The 17847-nt window shown below is 38.8% G+C and overlaps 1 protein-coding gene across 4 annotated transcripts in view; it reads left to right on the top strand.

Moving 5' to 3' along the window:
• Positions 1-17847, top strand: part of ADGRG6 (adhesion G protein-coupled receptor G6) — a 152410-nt gene that overhangs the window by 49870 nt on the left and 84693 nt on the right. For 2 of the 4 annotated variants that reach the window (XM_081530966.1, XM_081530965.1), the window contains exon 3: positions 16135-16479. In XM_081530966.1, the coding sequence (XP_081387092.1) occupies positions 16135-16479 (345 nt within the window). The remainder of the gene's footprint in view (positions 1-16134; positions 16480-17847) is intronic. The other 2 variants (XM_081530967.1, XM_081530964.1) reach the window with 1 other exon arrangement.

Consider the following 17847-nt stretch of genomic DNA (forward strand, 5'->3'; position numbering starts at 1 on the left):
TAAGTATAGATTGATTCAGTTCAGTCGCTTAGAATTGTGTCTGACTCTTTGCGACCCCATGGACTGCAGCACACCAGGCCTCCCTATCCATCACCAACTCCCGGAGTTTACTCTCACTCATGTCCATTGAGTCGGTGATGCTAGAGTGAAGCTAACGTATTTTGTGAAACCAAATATAATCTCAGCCTAAAATAGAATTCTAGTTTTTCTGTCATGACCAGGAAAGAACAAACAACTTGATTTTTTTCTATAAGGATTCTGATTATTTTTTTTTAAATTATCTTATAATACATACATCTAAAATATATGTAAAAGCATATATGTTAATGTTGTGTATGTATTTTGAAGTACGTGTGTGTGTGTGTTTCTCAATTTCTGGGTATTTGAGTGGTGAATCTTTGCCATGCCTAACAGTGAGCATTGGATATTTAGCAGTGAATCAAGTAGCCACACTCCCTGACTTCATGGAAATTGTCTGCATCCATATCCTATATGTGTCCAGAAGGGGAACTTATTATGTGTGTGCATGTAGAACTTTGTCCTTTGTGATTCTTTATTTTTTTTAGCCTAGCTCATGTTATGAATTCATGTTGTTTAATCCATAGAAAAACCTGACAAAGAAAGCAAGCAAATAAAATTAGATGAAGACTGCCAAGAAAAATAGTCTTGAATTTCAGAGTGTGTATCACAAGATTTTCAGATTTTCTCATCTTCCCCCCTAAAACTGAAACAAACAAACAAAAAAACCCAAGCCTTTGTCTGTGGGATGAAGGGAATTTGTAAGTTTGTGTACTGGCATTAAGCAGTGTTACAGAATGAACCCAAGATAAGTTGGTCATCTTGGAGATACCCATTTGTTTTTTTGTGTTTTTTCTCTCTACTTCCATTTTTATTGGATATAACTCAAAGAATCAAAGAGGAAGCAGACAGCAAAGAGCTCCCACCCAAGCTATGTCTAAAATCTATTTTATTTTACTTCCCTGTATTACTTCCCTATATTCCCTTACCCCAGTTACCAAAGGAGGTTGAGAGGAAAATGTGATAGCTTAATCTGCCATAATGCTATTCCAATTATACCTAACAAGATGCCACTCATCATAAGATGGTTTAATCACAACTTTATATCAAACATTCTTAGTGCAGAGTGTTCCCTCCAGCCTTCCCCGAAATTCCAAGATCAAATCAGCTGAGCATTGCCATTATCTTTTCTTTTTTATTTTTATTTCTTAAATTTTTTTCCAGTCTATTGAAGGCAGCAAAAAGAATCAGCACATTTACTTTCTTTGGATGTTGTACCAAGTAGGGTACAAGTGGGTATACTTTTTTTCATTAAAGTTTCATTAACATTAAAATTTACCTTTATTAATGGTTTTGATAGAAAAGTTACTTTGACATGAAGTTTTCTTATAAAGTCTTTATTTTTTTATACTTCTGGAAAGACTGTACCCTAAGAGGTAGAGGCACATCTTTTTACATAGTTTCTACATCACTGGAAACCCTGTAAATCAGACTGTGAATGGAAAGGCTGTACCTAAAAATGACATCATGAAGCAAATTGATTGAACTACACAGGATATAGTGGAGCCTTTGTCTTTTCGCTTCAGCAGCCCAAATCTAATTGTTGAATAATGTGCTTTAGAGGACAGTGCTGTCTTTCACTGAAACGCTGTGCACAGAGTTCCAGCCAGGCAGTGTGCTATTTCTAGTCCAGTTTTTGGAGGATGTACGTACTGAGAACAGCTGTACAGATGTTGGCATAGGAGCAACTCCGAAGCCAGTTCAAATGAAAACTTAGATTTGCTTCCAAAAGACCTTATGTGAACTAGAGGTGTTTAATTTTCAGCTCTGCAGTGAGCAAATGTTTAAATATAGTAAACAAAAATGACAAGATAGGCTGTCCTTTAAGGTTTGCTTTGCTTATGTTCTTCTGTGAAAAGGGTCTTTGCTATGTTTGGATTGCTAATGACTAGATACGATTCTGCATTTGTTGCTATACGTTAAGTTTTTCATACAGTCACTTAGAGCATTTCTTTTACATTTTAGCCAAAAGCTTTGGCCTGCATTTTAAGTTCAGCATGGTTCAGATATTTCTTATTGACTGTTGTTTGTTATGAGACATATAGTGATCAAGGAACTTTTTCTGCCTTGCTCACTTTTGAATCATGACTTTCAGTTTTGTAGAAAAATAATTGTAAAACATCATAAAATAATATCCGTGAAAAAGATGTATATTGGAGAAAAAATATTTTTGATAATTTTAAAAAGTATTCCTTTCAAGAAAATCACATATGTGCAAACTATTAATATCACTTTACAAGCAAATACTAACTTTAATTAAAATCTCAATTGACTTTTTTGTTTTGGCTTATTTTGCACAGTGAGGCTAGCAGTCCTTCTACTTGGGACAGAACCACATTGGTTGAGTAGTCCTTCAGAAAAATGCCTAATGTCTTGCTCGTCCCCCAAACAGAAAGCTATTGGAGAAGAAAATCATTTTGATTGCTTTGAGTAGAGATTTTACTCAAATTATCTTAGCAAATGATTTTCAGAAAAGGTCTGTTATCTAAATTATCTCCCATTTAATTTAATTTATTAGGAAGGAATCGAGAAACCTAAAGTTTCTCATTTTTTTGGATGGAGATTTGATGCCAAAATGGCACATGGCCTTCCCATCATATATACTTCCCTGGAAAATGATATGTGTGTATCTAAAGCTTTGTATTTATACTGGAATCCCACATTGCCATTGTTTGGAATTTCCCTTTCAGTTTTTCTGTAAGGTGGACCTTCTTAATGTCATTTTATTAATTCATGGGGCTCAGTCTGATGAGTTGGGGGTGACTGAGCTTTGTATTATACTTGCTACTGAGCAAGAATAGTACTATACCTATTGTTATTTCAAAATAACACCCTACAAAATTTCCCTACTTGCTGTTCTAAATGGGATCATGAAAGGAATCTGTATATTAAAATAATATTTCCCTTTCCCTCTAATGGGCTTCCTTGGTGGCTCAGACTAAAAAATCCACCTGTGATGCAGCATACCCAGGTTCGATCCCTGGGTCAGGAAGATCCCCTGGAGAAGGGAATGGCAAACCACTCCAGTATTCTGGCCTGGAGAATTCCATGGACAGGGGAGCCTGGCAGGCTACAGTCCACGGGGTCACAAAGAGTCAGACACGACTGAGCAACTAACACAAGACTTCCCTCAAACAACCCTGCAAAGCTAAACGGTGATTGTGAGTGTAGAAGCAATTTACAGAAAAGCCAATGATGGCTCAGCTTCCCCAGAAGCCGGTGAAAGAGTCCTGAGCAGCCCGAGTCCTCCAGCACTCTCCAGCGAGAGGTGTGCCTGCCCGGCTCAGCCCTTTTGCACACTGACCAACTTCAGCTCTTAGGTCAGCACCTCCAACGGGAAACACGCTACCCTGTTTGCCATGTAGACCACCCAACCCACCCGCTTTTGGTGGTTTGGCCTCCTCTCTGGCTTGCCTGCAGGTGTGACTTTTTCACTCACCTATAAACAAGTCACTCTCCCATTTTTCTGCAGTTTAAAAATAAAGCTGACTGAAAGAGGACAGTAAGCAAGTAGATTTTTATACTATCCTGGAAACTTATAATTATCCAGCGTGGTGAACTTCATGAACTTCTTCCAGTGCGTTTTTGCTGCAGCCTGGTGATTGGTGTGAAGGCTCCCTGGGGCAGGAGTGAAGCCATTTAACTGTGGAGAAGTTGATGAAGCTGCCTGGATGTAAATAACCTGCCAGAGGCTGTACAAAGTTACACCTACATTGCCTTGTCCCCAGCCCCAGTGCAGTTTGAAATTAGATAAACATTTTGGCAATAGGGTAGCAGGCCAAAGTTCAGCCTCATTGCTCACTAGGTGTATTAACTTTATGAAAGTAATAGAAGATTTTTTTTTCTTTTATCAAGTAAGTTGGTAGGCATCGAGAACATACAAAAGCAGCTATATTAAGTAGAAGGGAGGTGATTTTTTTTTTCCCTGATGTAACCACACTCTAAATCTTCACAATCTGTCACAACTTGCTCTGTAACTCTAAGCCAGCAATATCAAAATAGCACAATAAGTACTGTTAGCAAGATGTGGAAATTTCTTGAGCAGTCGGAATATATCCCAGAAGCCAGGATGTTTGCCGAGCACTAAGCTCAACTTGCATTCAACCCTGCACTGGCTGATTGATGGCTCCAATGTGGACAAATAACACAAACAAGTTGAGACTCATGAATACTCAAAAAGACCCTCTTCTTTATAATCTCTTGAGCTTTCCCTGGGGAAGCATCTGATGTCTTCATGACTCTCCCAGAAGTTTCTTCCAGTGGAGGGGCAGCTGAAGCTCTGATCCATCATTCCACTAGAGTTTTAGAACCAGAAAAGACATTTCCTTCAAATATGGAAACCAAGGCCAGTCACTAGCCAAGAGCAGAACCCACTGTGATCCACTTGTGTGTCCCAAATATTCACATAACCATAGATTATTTCAAGGAAAAGACAATTTAATTCCCTCTCACCTGGCACAAAGTAGTCATTCACTAAATGCTGGTTGTTATTACAGTTATTTTTATTTCTCTTCACTTCCAGAGAAGATGGGTTTATGGGTTTATATGGCATGTATTCACATTAAGAAAATACCTTGAATGGTAATAATTTTAGGTCTGGAAAGGATCTTGAGAAAGCTTCTAGTTCAGCTTCATAAGCATATTGTTCTTGCTACAATGATTTTTTTCCATAATAATAACCTTTTTTTTTTTAATCAGCTAGATCTTGTGAGTTAGCTGGAAAGGAGTTGGACTAAGAGACAGTTTTTCAAAGTTCCACTTTAGGATGTACTAAAACTTGAGATAAACTATTTCTTTCTCTCTCTCACACACACACTTCTCTAATATATTATACTTGAGATTTATGTGCAAAGTTAACATTGTATAAATATTTTGAAAAGTAATTAATTCCAGTGATGAATTAACTTAAGGCAGTTAGACAGCGTATTTAAACAATCTATTTATGTATAAAATGGAAAGTTTTACTGAAAAAACATTTTTCTTTATTTTTTAAAATCTATATTATGTAATTTTTACCTCAAAAGTGCTGCATAAAGGGACAGAATTATCCGGTTGCATTGATAATTTGCTTTGCTCCAAACCTTGACTATTTAAACTGCTCCCATTTAAGTGCACAAACCTGAGTGTTGTTTTTTTTTTAATTCTCAAATTAAAGGCTCATTTGGAAAATTTGAGCTAAGAATCACATTTACCTACTGCCATCTTCTTCCTAATATATTGTACCAACTTATTTGGAGGGCAAGTTTCTAAAACCAAAGCTAGTTCTAGCTATTAATTTCAGGTTCCACACCTGCACCCATAGTGAAAGGGACCTTTTAATCCTACTTTCCCTCTGACCACCCTCTGATAAACATAAATGTAAAGATATTTAAAAATAAACTGAAAATGAATGGAAGTAGGGGCCCAGAAAATTGAGTGAATAAATAAACAAACCAAAATATGACTAACCTGCTCTCCTATTAAATAATAACCACAGTCACAACACTATAAATGAATATTGTTTGAGCATCTCTCTGTGAGCAAGTATAGTCCTAGTGCTTTACATGGATATCTCATTAGCTGCATTCAGTGCTCAAGGAATTAGTCATGTGCTGTTCAGCCAGTAATGACATCATTGCCTTGATGGGCATTAGAACTATAATTAGCTTTTATGAGGCTAAGACATTCTCCACTTACATTGGTGAGATTTAGCAGTACTTTTCTGGGTAATACTAGCATAAACCAGTTTTACCCTACAATGCTGCCTAGATAATCCCAGATTTTCTGTGGCATTCTTAAGTGAAATGAACATTAGGTGAGTGTTTGTTTTTTTATAGTTTTCTGTTTTTTGTGTTTTTTTTTTTAAGAGATAATACATCAAAGTAAGACATCTTCGATAAACACTAGATTGGTCATTTTGCTGCGTTTTAATCTTACCCATCAGCAATTAGGCTTTGCTTCACTGAATCTTAGTAGAATTAATCTTCCTTTACCACTGTGACTGCTTTTTTCTTTCCACAAACGAACTGCCAGGATAGTTTTCTGTCTTTTGTCTCTCTTCTTGTCATCTCTCAAACCCTTTGCATAAGGCTGCAGTTATTCTTATAACAGTTTTTGTTCACTGGTAATTGTGTGTTTATGTGCACAAGGGTGAGGTTTTAAAAATGTGCTAAAAACAAATCTGATTGTTTTACTTTCCCGTAATTCAGTTCAGTTCAGTTCAGTCGCTCAGTCGTGTCCGACTCTTTGCGACCCCATGAACGGCAGCACACCAGGCCTCCCTGTCCATCACCAACTCCCGGAGTCCACCCAAACTCATGTCCATTGAGTCGGTGATGCCATCCAACCGTCTCATCCTCTGTCTTCTCCTTCTCGTCCTGCCCTCAATCTTTCCCAGCATCAGGATCTTTTCAAATGAGTCAGCTCTTCGCATCAGGTGGCCAAAGTATCAGAGTTTCAGCTTCAACATCAGTCCTACCGATGAACACCCAGGACTGATCTCCTTTAGGATGGATTGGTTGGATCTCCTTGCAGTCCAAGGGACTCTCAAGAGTCTTCTCCAACACCACAGTTCAAAAGCATCAATTCTTCTGCGCTCAGCTTTCTTTATAGTTCAACTCTCACATCCATACATGACCACTGGAAAAACCATAGCCTTGACTAGACGGACCTTTGTTGACAAAGTAATGTCTCTGCTTTTCAATATGCTGTCTAGGTTTGTCATAACTTTCCTTCCAAGGAGTAAGTGTAATTAAAACCTTTTAATTTTCCCTACTGCTCATACTACATTTAAAAGATTTTTCTTTAGCATTGCTTGCAAAACCCTGCAGAATCTAATCTCGGCCTACCTTGCCGTCTTTATCTAATGTTTCTCCCCATTTTGTACACTCTGCTTCAGCTAAACAAAACTCTTAAGTTACTGTAACAATTCATGCTACCTCGCACCCACAAGCTGATGCAACCTAGTGACCCTACTGTGCAGAACTCTCTTTTCTTTTTCTCCTCTGCCTCCCCTCTTCCATTGGCCAACTTATCTGCTGCATGTTTAGGTCTCAGTTTCTTTCTCATCTGTTAGAAATGGTTCTATTTCTACAAAACCTAAACCTAGGTAATTGCAGCCATCTACTTGTCTACCTGCTCCATCATGGGCTTCCCATGTGGCTCAGTGGTAAAGAATTTGTGTCCCAATGCAGGAGATGCAGGAGACGTGGGTTTGCTTCCGGGATCAGGAAGATCTCCTGGAAGAAGAAGTGGCTATCCACTGAAGTATTCTTACTTGGGAAATCCCATGGACAGAGGAGCTTGGCGGGCTCCATGGGGTCACAAAAAGTTGGACACGGGCTGGGCAACTGAGTGAGCACATACGCACACACCATCAGAGCAATTTTCATGTTGTATTATTACTATCTACTTATTTATCTGTATTTGCAGTAATCTATACATTCCATAAAATCTGGGGTTATATCTTGCCCACAACTTACTCCTAGCACCAGACCACAGTGCCAGGCACATAGCTGCTTAATAACTATTTATTGGGTAAATGGATGTTGGGGATTGTTGAGTGACAAATTAGAAAAGGCAAACAGGACAAATATGGAGCTCTATATGGTCATTCAGACGCTTGCTTCATTGGATTTCAGAGAAGATTTTGAATTAGAGGAAATATTTTTTATACTTGCATTTTCATTTTCATAGATATTTCTTGTAGTGATGGGGAGAATGAGTCAAAGATAACCAGACTATTGACAAAAAGACTAGTTACTGAACTTTTTTCTAGGGGAGGAAAGATAAGAACTAAGTGGCCACAGGAATGAGAGAAGGGGAGAAATGAAAGAACCATGAAGAAAAGGATGTCATATCCCTTGACAAACCACTTTAAGAGACGTAGAGGAAAGAAGAGAGAAGGGATATTCAGAGTCCTAGTTTGGATGATTTTCTTACAACTAGCACTTAGAACATGAATAAGTGCTTGGAGGAACAGTAATTGGATCGAGGAATCTTTGAAGTGTCCAAGTGGAGATGTTGAGCAGACATGCACGAGTGTGGTTTGGTGTACAGTAGAACATGTAATGTCATCAGCATTTGGACATAAGGAAGGCCTATGTTTGGATGAGATCACCCAGCAAGAATGAGTGAGGAGAGGAAGAGCTGAAGACAGAGGAGAGCCCTATAAGAGTTGGCTTGGGGCAGATTTGCTTGTATGGATCAGAAATCTACAAACAATGGATCAAGAGAAGAAGCGGCATGGTAGGAAAGTTCTGGCCATAGGATCCAAGGACAAGCCACGGAGAACAGCTCCTCCGTTGGTGACTGGACATGGAGGGTCTGGAATGCGAGTCTCTGTTTTTCAGAAGACTGATTTTCTCTCATCTCTCTGTTCTTACATTTTCCCTCTTGCTCTTTTCTCTGCTCATCAGTGTCTTTGTTTGCAAGTGGAAAGGAAGCTGCTACCTTTGTGTTTATATAACTTTGTCATTCTGTTGTTCATCGTTCTCTGAAAAATTTGTGTCTCTAACTTCATAGAGAGGTAATCTGACTGAGTAGCCAAGCCCCTGCTTTGATTCTCTTCAGGTGAGAGGTCCTCTTCTGGGGTCATGGTGCAAATATGACTAAGAGATGCAGGAAGGGACTTCCCTGGTTTACAGTGGATAAGAATCCACCTGCCAATGCCAGGGACACAGGTTTGATCCCTGGTCTGGAAAGATTTCATGTGCCGTGGAGGAACTAAGCCCGAACTCTACAGCCCGTGAGCCACAACTGCTAAGCTCACATGCTGCCACTACTGAAGTCTGAGTGCCTAGGGCTCATGCTTTGCAGCAGAAGAAGGCACAGCAGTGAGAAGCCTACTCACCTCAACAAAGAGTAGCCCCCAACCGGCCACAACTAGAGAAAGCCTGCACAAAGCAATGAAGACCCAGTGCCGCCAAAAAATAAAATAATAAAATAAAATTTTTAGAAAGATGCAGGGGGGGTGCAGATAGATCTTCTTGGAAGCAGGTGCATGTGTGGAGATTGTGAATTGATTTTGTAGTATGTTATTACTTAAGGGAGCACTTTTCAGATTTTAGTGTACTTGGGAATCAACAGAAAATTTCGGTAAAATTCATATTTTGTTTAGTAGGTCTAACAAGCTCCCAGATGATGCTGTGCTGCCGCCTGAGGTCAGGGCCAGTAGAGCAGAGGTATGCTCAGAGGGGGCAGAGAGAAAGGCAGGAGGAGGTCAAGGAGACAGTAGGAACCGAGTGGAGGACACAGAATCAGGGAGTGTTCAGAGGCATCAAATGTTGAAGAAGGTGAGTGAGATCACATTGGAATCCTCTTTAGAATAAATAATCTGCCTGATTTTGAGTATTCTTTCAGCAGTGTACAGAAGTCTATGAGTGCATAGAGAGCGAGAAGGTCCATGGCTAGATTAATACAGATTTAGGGGCTTGCAGTGCAGGAAGGAAGGGGATAAGAGACTTGAATGCATTAACTAGAAGGTAGAGTAAGATATAAGCAGGCAGCTTTAGACTGTTTCAGATGGTGCATTGCCTTTAGGTTGTGTTTTTAACAGCTGGAGAAAGACGCAACGATTGCTTAAGAGAGAATAGTTTCCCATGAAAATGTGTGTGGGTGTGTGTGCAAATGCATGCACATGTGCTTGGGTTCTTAATCCTCTTACACAGGATATATAACTACATGCTCAGCCAACTCTAGAATGATTTACAGTAGTTCTGTTGTTTGGATCTTCAAAACTATTACCTTTTGCAGTTACATAGGGAATGTTCTCATGCCGAGGTGATTATGGAAAGAGGATTCGAAGTGTAAACATTAACAGTATCACAGAAGACAGAAATGTGTTTGAGGGTGTTGTGCATATGGATCTCTTTGGAGATTCAAAAAATTATTCAAGTTTAATGGTGCTGCCTCACCATGGAACCTTCATTTCAACTTCTTGTTCATATTCCGGTGAGGTCAGACTTAATTGAACTGATTGAAGTAGAGTGGGACCTTTTGAACCATGTTTAGGTTATTGCAGCAAAATAGCAGAATGTGTGCTCAGTTGTGTCCTATTCTTTGCGACCCCATGGACTGTAGCCCTCCAGGCTCCTCCATCCATGGGATTCCCCAGGCAAGAATACTGGAGTGGGTTGCCATTTCCTTCTCCAGGGGATCTTACCAACCCAGGGATTGGACCCAAGTCTCCTGAGTCTCCTGCATTGGCAGGTGGATTCTTTACTGCTGAGTCACTGAGGAAGCCCAAGTTAGCCCAAATTATTGCAGTACTTTCATATTTGTGGTGCTTCTGAAGAATATTTTCAGGTTGAAACATCACAGAGGGAAATCAGACAATTTTCTGGTTAACTCTGGGAAACCAGTGTTTTAGGAGGAGTTTGGGAGCAAACGAATGTCCCAGCTTGTTCTAGCAGGAGGGTGGAACAACCAATGTAACCTTGGTGAAAGAGTGACTTTCCCCTGCGCAGAAATGCTATCTTTGAGCGCCAAGCTTGAAGAGGAGTGGTGAGGAGCCCAGGCATGCTTGCCAAGTCTGTCACATTAACAGAAACGCAGATGTCACAGCCAGACTGCCTTCAGATTCCTTGCCATCCTGAAAAAATACACATAGAGGCCTAAAATCACTTGAATTTAAATACTTTGATGATGTCATTCAGTTCTGTATATTATCAGTTATTTAACACCTGCCAGCATCCAAAATATTATTTATATTTTACATTTCAGTGATGTTATATCTGGTGCATTCCACTTGGTCAGGGGAAATCTTGCGTGGCTACCCTGGTGTGGTAATGATTGAGGCATCAGGCTGATTCTAGAGCTCTTAGCTGCTGCCCTTAGGTTTCATCTGCAGAAACCACCAAGGCTGCTAAATATTTTAAACCTTTTTAAGCAGTTCATCTATTAGCATTTAAGAGATTCGTGCAGATAATTCAAACAGTGGCTTCTAAGAGATGCAAACTGAGGAGGCAACTGAAGGGAAATTTTCTAGAGATACTTCTTCACCAGCCAAGTTGTCCAACAAATTCACTAGTGCCAGTTTTATACACATTCAGATTAAACAAAACAAAACAAAACCCGAGATTTAATTTAGGTGCATTCGTTTTGTTCACCGTTTAACACAGTATAGGAATGTCAGTTATTTCATCTACAGATCTGTGTTGAAAGCAGCTAGAATTGATCTCTTTTGATTTATCTCTTGGGACCTGATACTTCTGTCTTGGATTTTAAAGAGCATAGTATTTGATTTATAGAGAAGTACTTATGCAAAGGTGGAGTAAGAATCCAAACCTCAGGTGAAAAAAAAATGAGATAATGGTTATAAATCTATATCTAAATATTCTATATAAACCGAGATAGCCTTTGTCATAACTGGGAGGTTTTCCAACTCAGATTTGAGTTTCTTTGAGGAATAAAGTTTTGTGAAAATAACCAGAAGTGAATTATTACTCAACATTGCAAGCATAGGCAAGAACCAAGGGTGGAATTTGGTTTGTTTGTTTAGATTATCTGAAAACTTTGCTTTTATAAAATATGGGTGTGAATATGTTATTATATCTGTCTTTGAGAACAACTTGAGCCTGATGTTTTGAGTTGGGCAGCTTTTAAAAGATGTTAACTCTGGTTTTCCCAAGACCTTATTCAATGGCTACTGTAGCCATCTTTTTATGTAGCCCTGCCTTCAAGAGAGAATAATTTCTTTGGGTACTGGCTCTTTGAATAGGAATCAATTAGCAGTGACATTTTATTGCTCCAAGTGGACAAATTCAAAGCACTACATTTTAGACTCTCTAACATTCTTTACTCAAATATTTCAAAATTAGTTTCTTAAAATATATTAATTTTAGGGTGATTACTGGAGAAGGAAATGCAACCCACTAGAGTATTCTTGCCTGGGAATTCCCCTGGACAGAGGATCCGGGAGATCTACAAGTCCATGGGTCGCAAAAGAGTCGGACACATCTTAATGACTAAACAACAACAAAAACAGGGTGATTACACTATGTTTAAGAAATTGCCGATTAAAAAGCATTATCTCTTAAAACAAGACTTGGACTCATCACTTTGCTGTGTCTTTTGTTTAATCTTGGCAACTTCTTTCCTTCCTTGGGAAAACACTGGACTTACATTCAGAAGAGCTGGTTTGAACCTTGGTCCTATCAATTAGATGTGTAACTTTTGGCAATTTACGTAATCTATAATAGCCTTATTTGTTTCTTCTGTAGATGGAGGAGATACTAATTCCCAGGGTTGTTTTGATGCCAAGTGAGATAACCTATGTGAAAGTCCTTTGCTGGTATCTATAAACATCAGTATAATGAACATGATGATATTGTGCCTAGTTTAATTGACATTTCATCCAATTAAGATCATCGCTATTTGGTAGCATTATCTCTAAATGCAATTTAGCTACTGTAGATGAGAAACATATAGAAGAATGCGTTACATGTTTTTTTAAATGATTATGGGAGTCTTCTCTGTCTTTTCTATCACAATGGGTGCCTAAAGGAAGAAAAGTTTTTGTGAAAATGGGGTGCTACTTTTTTTTCTTAAATTATTGATGCACAGATTTTGTTATAGTAATGACAATAATAGTCAACATTTAAATAGTGCTATCTATGTGGCCAGTACAGTTTCTAGGACATTCTAATACTAATCTATCCAGTCCTCCCTATAACCATGCGTAGTGGGTGCTTTTATTTCTGCCAGTGTAAATCTACTTCTGCTTTATTGACTATGCCAAAGTCTTTGACTGTGTGGATCACAGCAAACTGTGGAAAATTCTTCAAGAGATGGGAATACCAGACTACTTTACCTGCCTCCTGAGAAATCTGTATTCAGGTCAAGAAGCAACAGTTAGGACTGGACATGGAACAACAGACTGGTTCCAAATTGGGAAAGGAGTACATCAAGGCTGTATATTGTCACCCTGCTTATTTAACTTATATGCAGAGTACATCATGCAAAATGCTGGGCTGGATGAAGCACAAGTTGGAATCAAGATTAATGGGAGAAATATCATTAACCTCAGATACACAGATGACACCACCATGGCAGAAAGCGAAGAGGAACTAAAGAGCTTCTTGATGAAAATGGAAGAGGAGAGTGAGAAAACTGGCTTAAAACTCAACATTCAAAGGACTAAGATCATGGCATCTGGTTCCATCACCTCATGCAAATAGATGGGGAAACAATGGAAATAGTGAGAGACTTTATTTTCTTGGGTTCCAGAATCACTGCAGATGGTGACTGCAGTCATGAAATTAAAAGATGCTTGCTCCTTGGAAGAAAAGCTATGACCAACCTAGACAGCATATTAAAATGCAGAGACATTACTTTGCCAACAAAGGTCCATCTGGTCAAAGCTATGGTTTTTCCAGTAGTCATGTATGGATGTGAGAGCTGGACCATAAAGAAAGCTGAGCACCAAAGAATTGATGCTTTTGAACTCTGGTGTTGGAGAAGGCTCTTGAGAGTCCCTTGGACTGCAAGGAGGTCAAACCAGTCAATCCTAAAGGAAATCAGTCTTGAATATTCATTAGAAGGACTGATGCTGAAGCTGAAGCTGCAATACTTTGGCCACCTGATGTGAAGAACTGAATCATTGGAAAAGACTCTGATGCTGGGAAAGATTGAAAGCAGGAGGAGAAGGGGACAACAGATGGTTGGATGGCATCACTGACTCAATGAACATGAGTTTGAGCAAACTGCAGGAGTTGGTGATGGTCAGGGAAGCCTGGCATGCTTCAGTCCATGGGGTCACAGAGAGTCGGACATGACTGAGCAACTGAACTAAAAGTGGTGAAACTGAGGTGCAGAGAGATTAACTTGTTCAAGGTTACATGGTCAGTGTGGTGAGTCAGACTGACATTTTTTTATACCTTTCATTAGCTCTCGGGAAAAATTTGGCAAAAATACTGTAAAGGAGATCATGAACATTAGTCGGGTAGGGGATGTAGGGGATAGCATCTGATTATGGAAAATTAATGCTGCCTGCATGCATGTTGGGATGACTCAGAGATTGTATCTTATTTTCCTTTCTTTTTTTTTTTTTGTAATCTCCAGTGCCTTTTACTGGATACTTTACTGTTAATCTACCAGGATTAGTTCTTGCTTCTGAGCCCAGGGTACAGTCACAGAAAGCTAAACATGTCAGATAGGTAGGCCCTGATCATCTCAATCTCATGCCGTGAGTGAAATCATTGGAAAAAAAGAGCCTCAAAACCCCATCCAAAGAGATATCCCAGATATGATGCACTCTTTTGGGGGGGCTTAGATTTTGGCTGACAGTTTCATATACTATAGTCATTCTTTAATTTAGTCATGAGACTCATTTGTGTGTGTGTGCCCTCATTAGCTCAGTCATGTCCAACTCTTTGTGTAAGTCATTTATTTGTTCATAAATTTAACAAATTTTATCAAAGGCCTCCCAAGTGCCAGGGGTGCTTTGAGGGGTCAGATGGTGACTATGACAGTACAAACCCTCTGCTTGTTGAGCCTAGAGAATAGTGGGAGATCCAGACAATAAGCAAAATCATCTCACACCGGGAATTCACCCAGCTGCTCCTAGTCATGCTACAAGGAGAGGAGCACGGTGCTCCAGGGGTGGTTAAGAGAAGGCATTTGGCTAACATTTGATGATCATAGATCTTTTTCCCTGTCTATCCTCAGCTCTGTAAAAGATGTTGGAGATTTATGGAGGAGGAGCTGGATGGAGGGCAAGTTAGAAAGCATGGTTGTGGAGCAGAGTTGGCAAACCCCTGCATAACACAAGGTGGCCCCAGGGACAGGAAAAAAGAAAAATCTAACTTGAGCAATGTAACATAACACATCTAAATCCTTGAATATATCACCACATCATAGAAGAATAAGTAATAGTTACACTAACTACCATTTTTAAGAAAAGTTATTGTATATTCATTCTACTCAACCCAGTAAAAGAGGGAAGAACACGGTAAGTTGAGAGTGAGTTCCATTAACATAGTAGAAGTCTTTCATTGTTAAAGTATATGTGGTCACTTATTTGACAGTTTATTTATCCAGAATGTTGGATAAATGAGATTGCTGCCTACATTTACATAAATGTTTAAAAGCGACATGAATATTAATTTCCAAAGCATCACTAAATAGAAAGACAGTAGATCTTGGTTTCTGGTTCTAACTGGTGACCAGGCCCTAGGTAAATAGTAATTGAGAAATAATTGATTGCTTTACTTTTCTTTCTACCTCTTAATTATTATCTGTCATTATAGTATTGTTTGTATCTTTGGGTCCAAAACTGAAGTGTAAGAATCATTCAGACAGAGACTGTCTTTCCTGCTCATGGTATATACTGTTTAGAATAGTGCCTGGCATGTAGAAGACACTCAATAAATATTCACTGAGTGGATGAATAAATGGGATAATCATAGAGGTATATAATTGCCAACTAAAATAAACAGGTGGAAGAAGTGAACGTATTTTTCAAAACTATAAGTATTTCACACATGCAAGGTGATGCTGTGTATTTGAATTTTAGAAAAAAATGCAATTTGCCAGATAATAACCTTTTTTTGTACAGCTAGCTAGCTTTCTCTTTAAACATTTATTTCCTAAGTCTTTCTTTTCCAAGTTTTGTAATATTGCTCTGCATTTATGGTTCTGTAAAATCCCCTCCACCCTAGCTCAGTCTCTAGGGTGGAGATTCTTAATCCTTTAAGATTAAAGTCAGTGAACCTTTGAGAAATCCAGTGTTACCTCCTAAGGCTTCATGTACTCCCTGAAATTGTACGCCAGGTGCAGGGGCCCCTGTACATTTTACTGGAGAGAGTTCTCCTGACTTTTATTAGATTCTCAGTGTTTATGACCCTCCCCCAAGTTTAAAAAAATCATTGCTCTAAAATTTTGTATTTTTCTTTTACTTTTTGTTGCTCTGGTTTTTCTTTTTTTCCTTGAGATGGTTTCATTTTCCTTTTAATGTTAATGATTGTATTTTGCTGTTTAAAAATGTTTGCTGCTTGATTGTCCCCAGAGTGTGGTATTCTTGGTTTATCGCACACCTCTGATCCAGCCCTTCTCTCCGTCTCTCTTTTGTCTGGCCAGAAGCATGGGCATGTGCCAACTGCAGGGTGGTCCTCTCCAACCCTTCTGGGACCTTTACTTCTCCGTGCTACCCTAACGACTACCCCAACAGCCAGGCTTGCATGTGGACCCTCCGAGCCCCCACAGGCTATATCATTCAGATAACATTTAACGACTTCGACATTGAAGAGGCTCCCAATTGCATTTATGACTCATTATCCCTTGATAATGGAGAGAGCCAGACGAAGTTTTGTGGAGCAACTGCCAAAGGCCTATCGTTTAACTCAAGTGCGAATGAGATGCATGTGTCTTTTTCAAGTGACTTTAGCATCCAGAAGAAAGGTTTCAATGCCAGCTACATCAGAGGTATGTAAACCAAAGGCGGCGCCAAACTTCTGCTTTCATTTAGCATGTTCAACAATAAACACAAGGCCCAGAAGACAGAATTATGCTTTTTTATGTGAATATGAATGATTAGGATTAAAATTAAAGGGCAGGCAGGAATCTGTTAGTATTTTCTGAGCATTCTCACTAGCAATATATAGTTACCAGATCCAATTATCTGGTTACAGTAGAGCTGAATTCTTTTCTAGTGTTTACATGCAGAACATTTAAAGGCTATTTGAAAAATTCTGTGACTATCCCACAGCTGATAATTGAATCTAATTCTAATATCTCTCCAGCAAACATTCAAAGTGTTCTTACTTAGAAATCATTTTATCTTAGGCTTTTAAGATGTTGCTCTTTTAAGGAATTATGCTGGAGAACAAATACAAGAAATAAACATATACATTAACATGTAAAATGAGCTTTGTACAACTGAAGCTAATAAATAAGATAGCCTGAGGAAAGCCCCTTGAAAATGGCTAATTGAAAGAAAGAAATATATTTTTATCAGACATGTTTCCTAGGTTCTGGCATAGCAGAACATTGAAATTGAACCATTCTCTACAGAACCTTTCTGTGCTTAAGGAAAACTCCAGTTTCAAAACTATGAGATTTAGTAATCATTTTTTTTCCATCCTGAGCTACTTAAGTAGGCTTTATATATCAAAAAAAGAAGCAAAAAAAAAGGCAACACTATGGAATTGCCTGACCCTTCTTATTACAATTTGTGTTTTTGGTGATATCTTTATTTACTGTTTGTGATTGACATTAAATATATATGTGGTTAACTGAAACATGCTTTAATTTTTCAAATGATGTTTTAAGGTTATAAAATATTATGGGAAATTTGAAAATTAAAAAAAATTAGAATTACCTATACATCTACCACCCAGCCATAACTACTAATAAAATGTTGATGGACATATTTCCTTCCAGCCTTTTTATTTTCACAATGCATATAGAATACTGGGTTTATACTGTATCTTTTTGGGTAGGTAGTCACTAAGTTGTGTCCGACTCTTTTGTGACCCTATGGGCTGTAGCCCTCCAGGCTCCTCTGTTCATGGGATTTCCCAGGCAAGAATACCGGAGTGGGTTGACATTTCCTTCTCCAAGGGATCTTTAACCCAGAGACTGAACGTGCTTCCCCTGCACTGGGATTCTTTACCACCCACCAGGGAAGCCCAAGTAGACCTATATACTGCTTTATATTTAAGAAGTGGACTAAACAATCATGATTCTATTAAACTCCATCATGGATTTTTGACCAAAATATTTACATTTTAAATATTTAAATGTTTTTTAGTATAGAGCTATTCTTGTTGTGCATTAAAATATATTCAAACT

This window comes from Giraffa tippelskirchi, chromosome 9 (assembly GCF_054371585.1).
Source record: "Giraffa tippelskirchi isolate mGirTip1 chromosome 9, T2T-mGirTip1v1.2.pri, whole genome shotgun sequence".
Classification (NCBI taxonomy): Eukaryota; Metazoa; Chordata; class Mammalia; order Artiodactyla; family Giraffidae; genus Giraffa; species Giraffa tippelskirchi.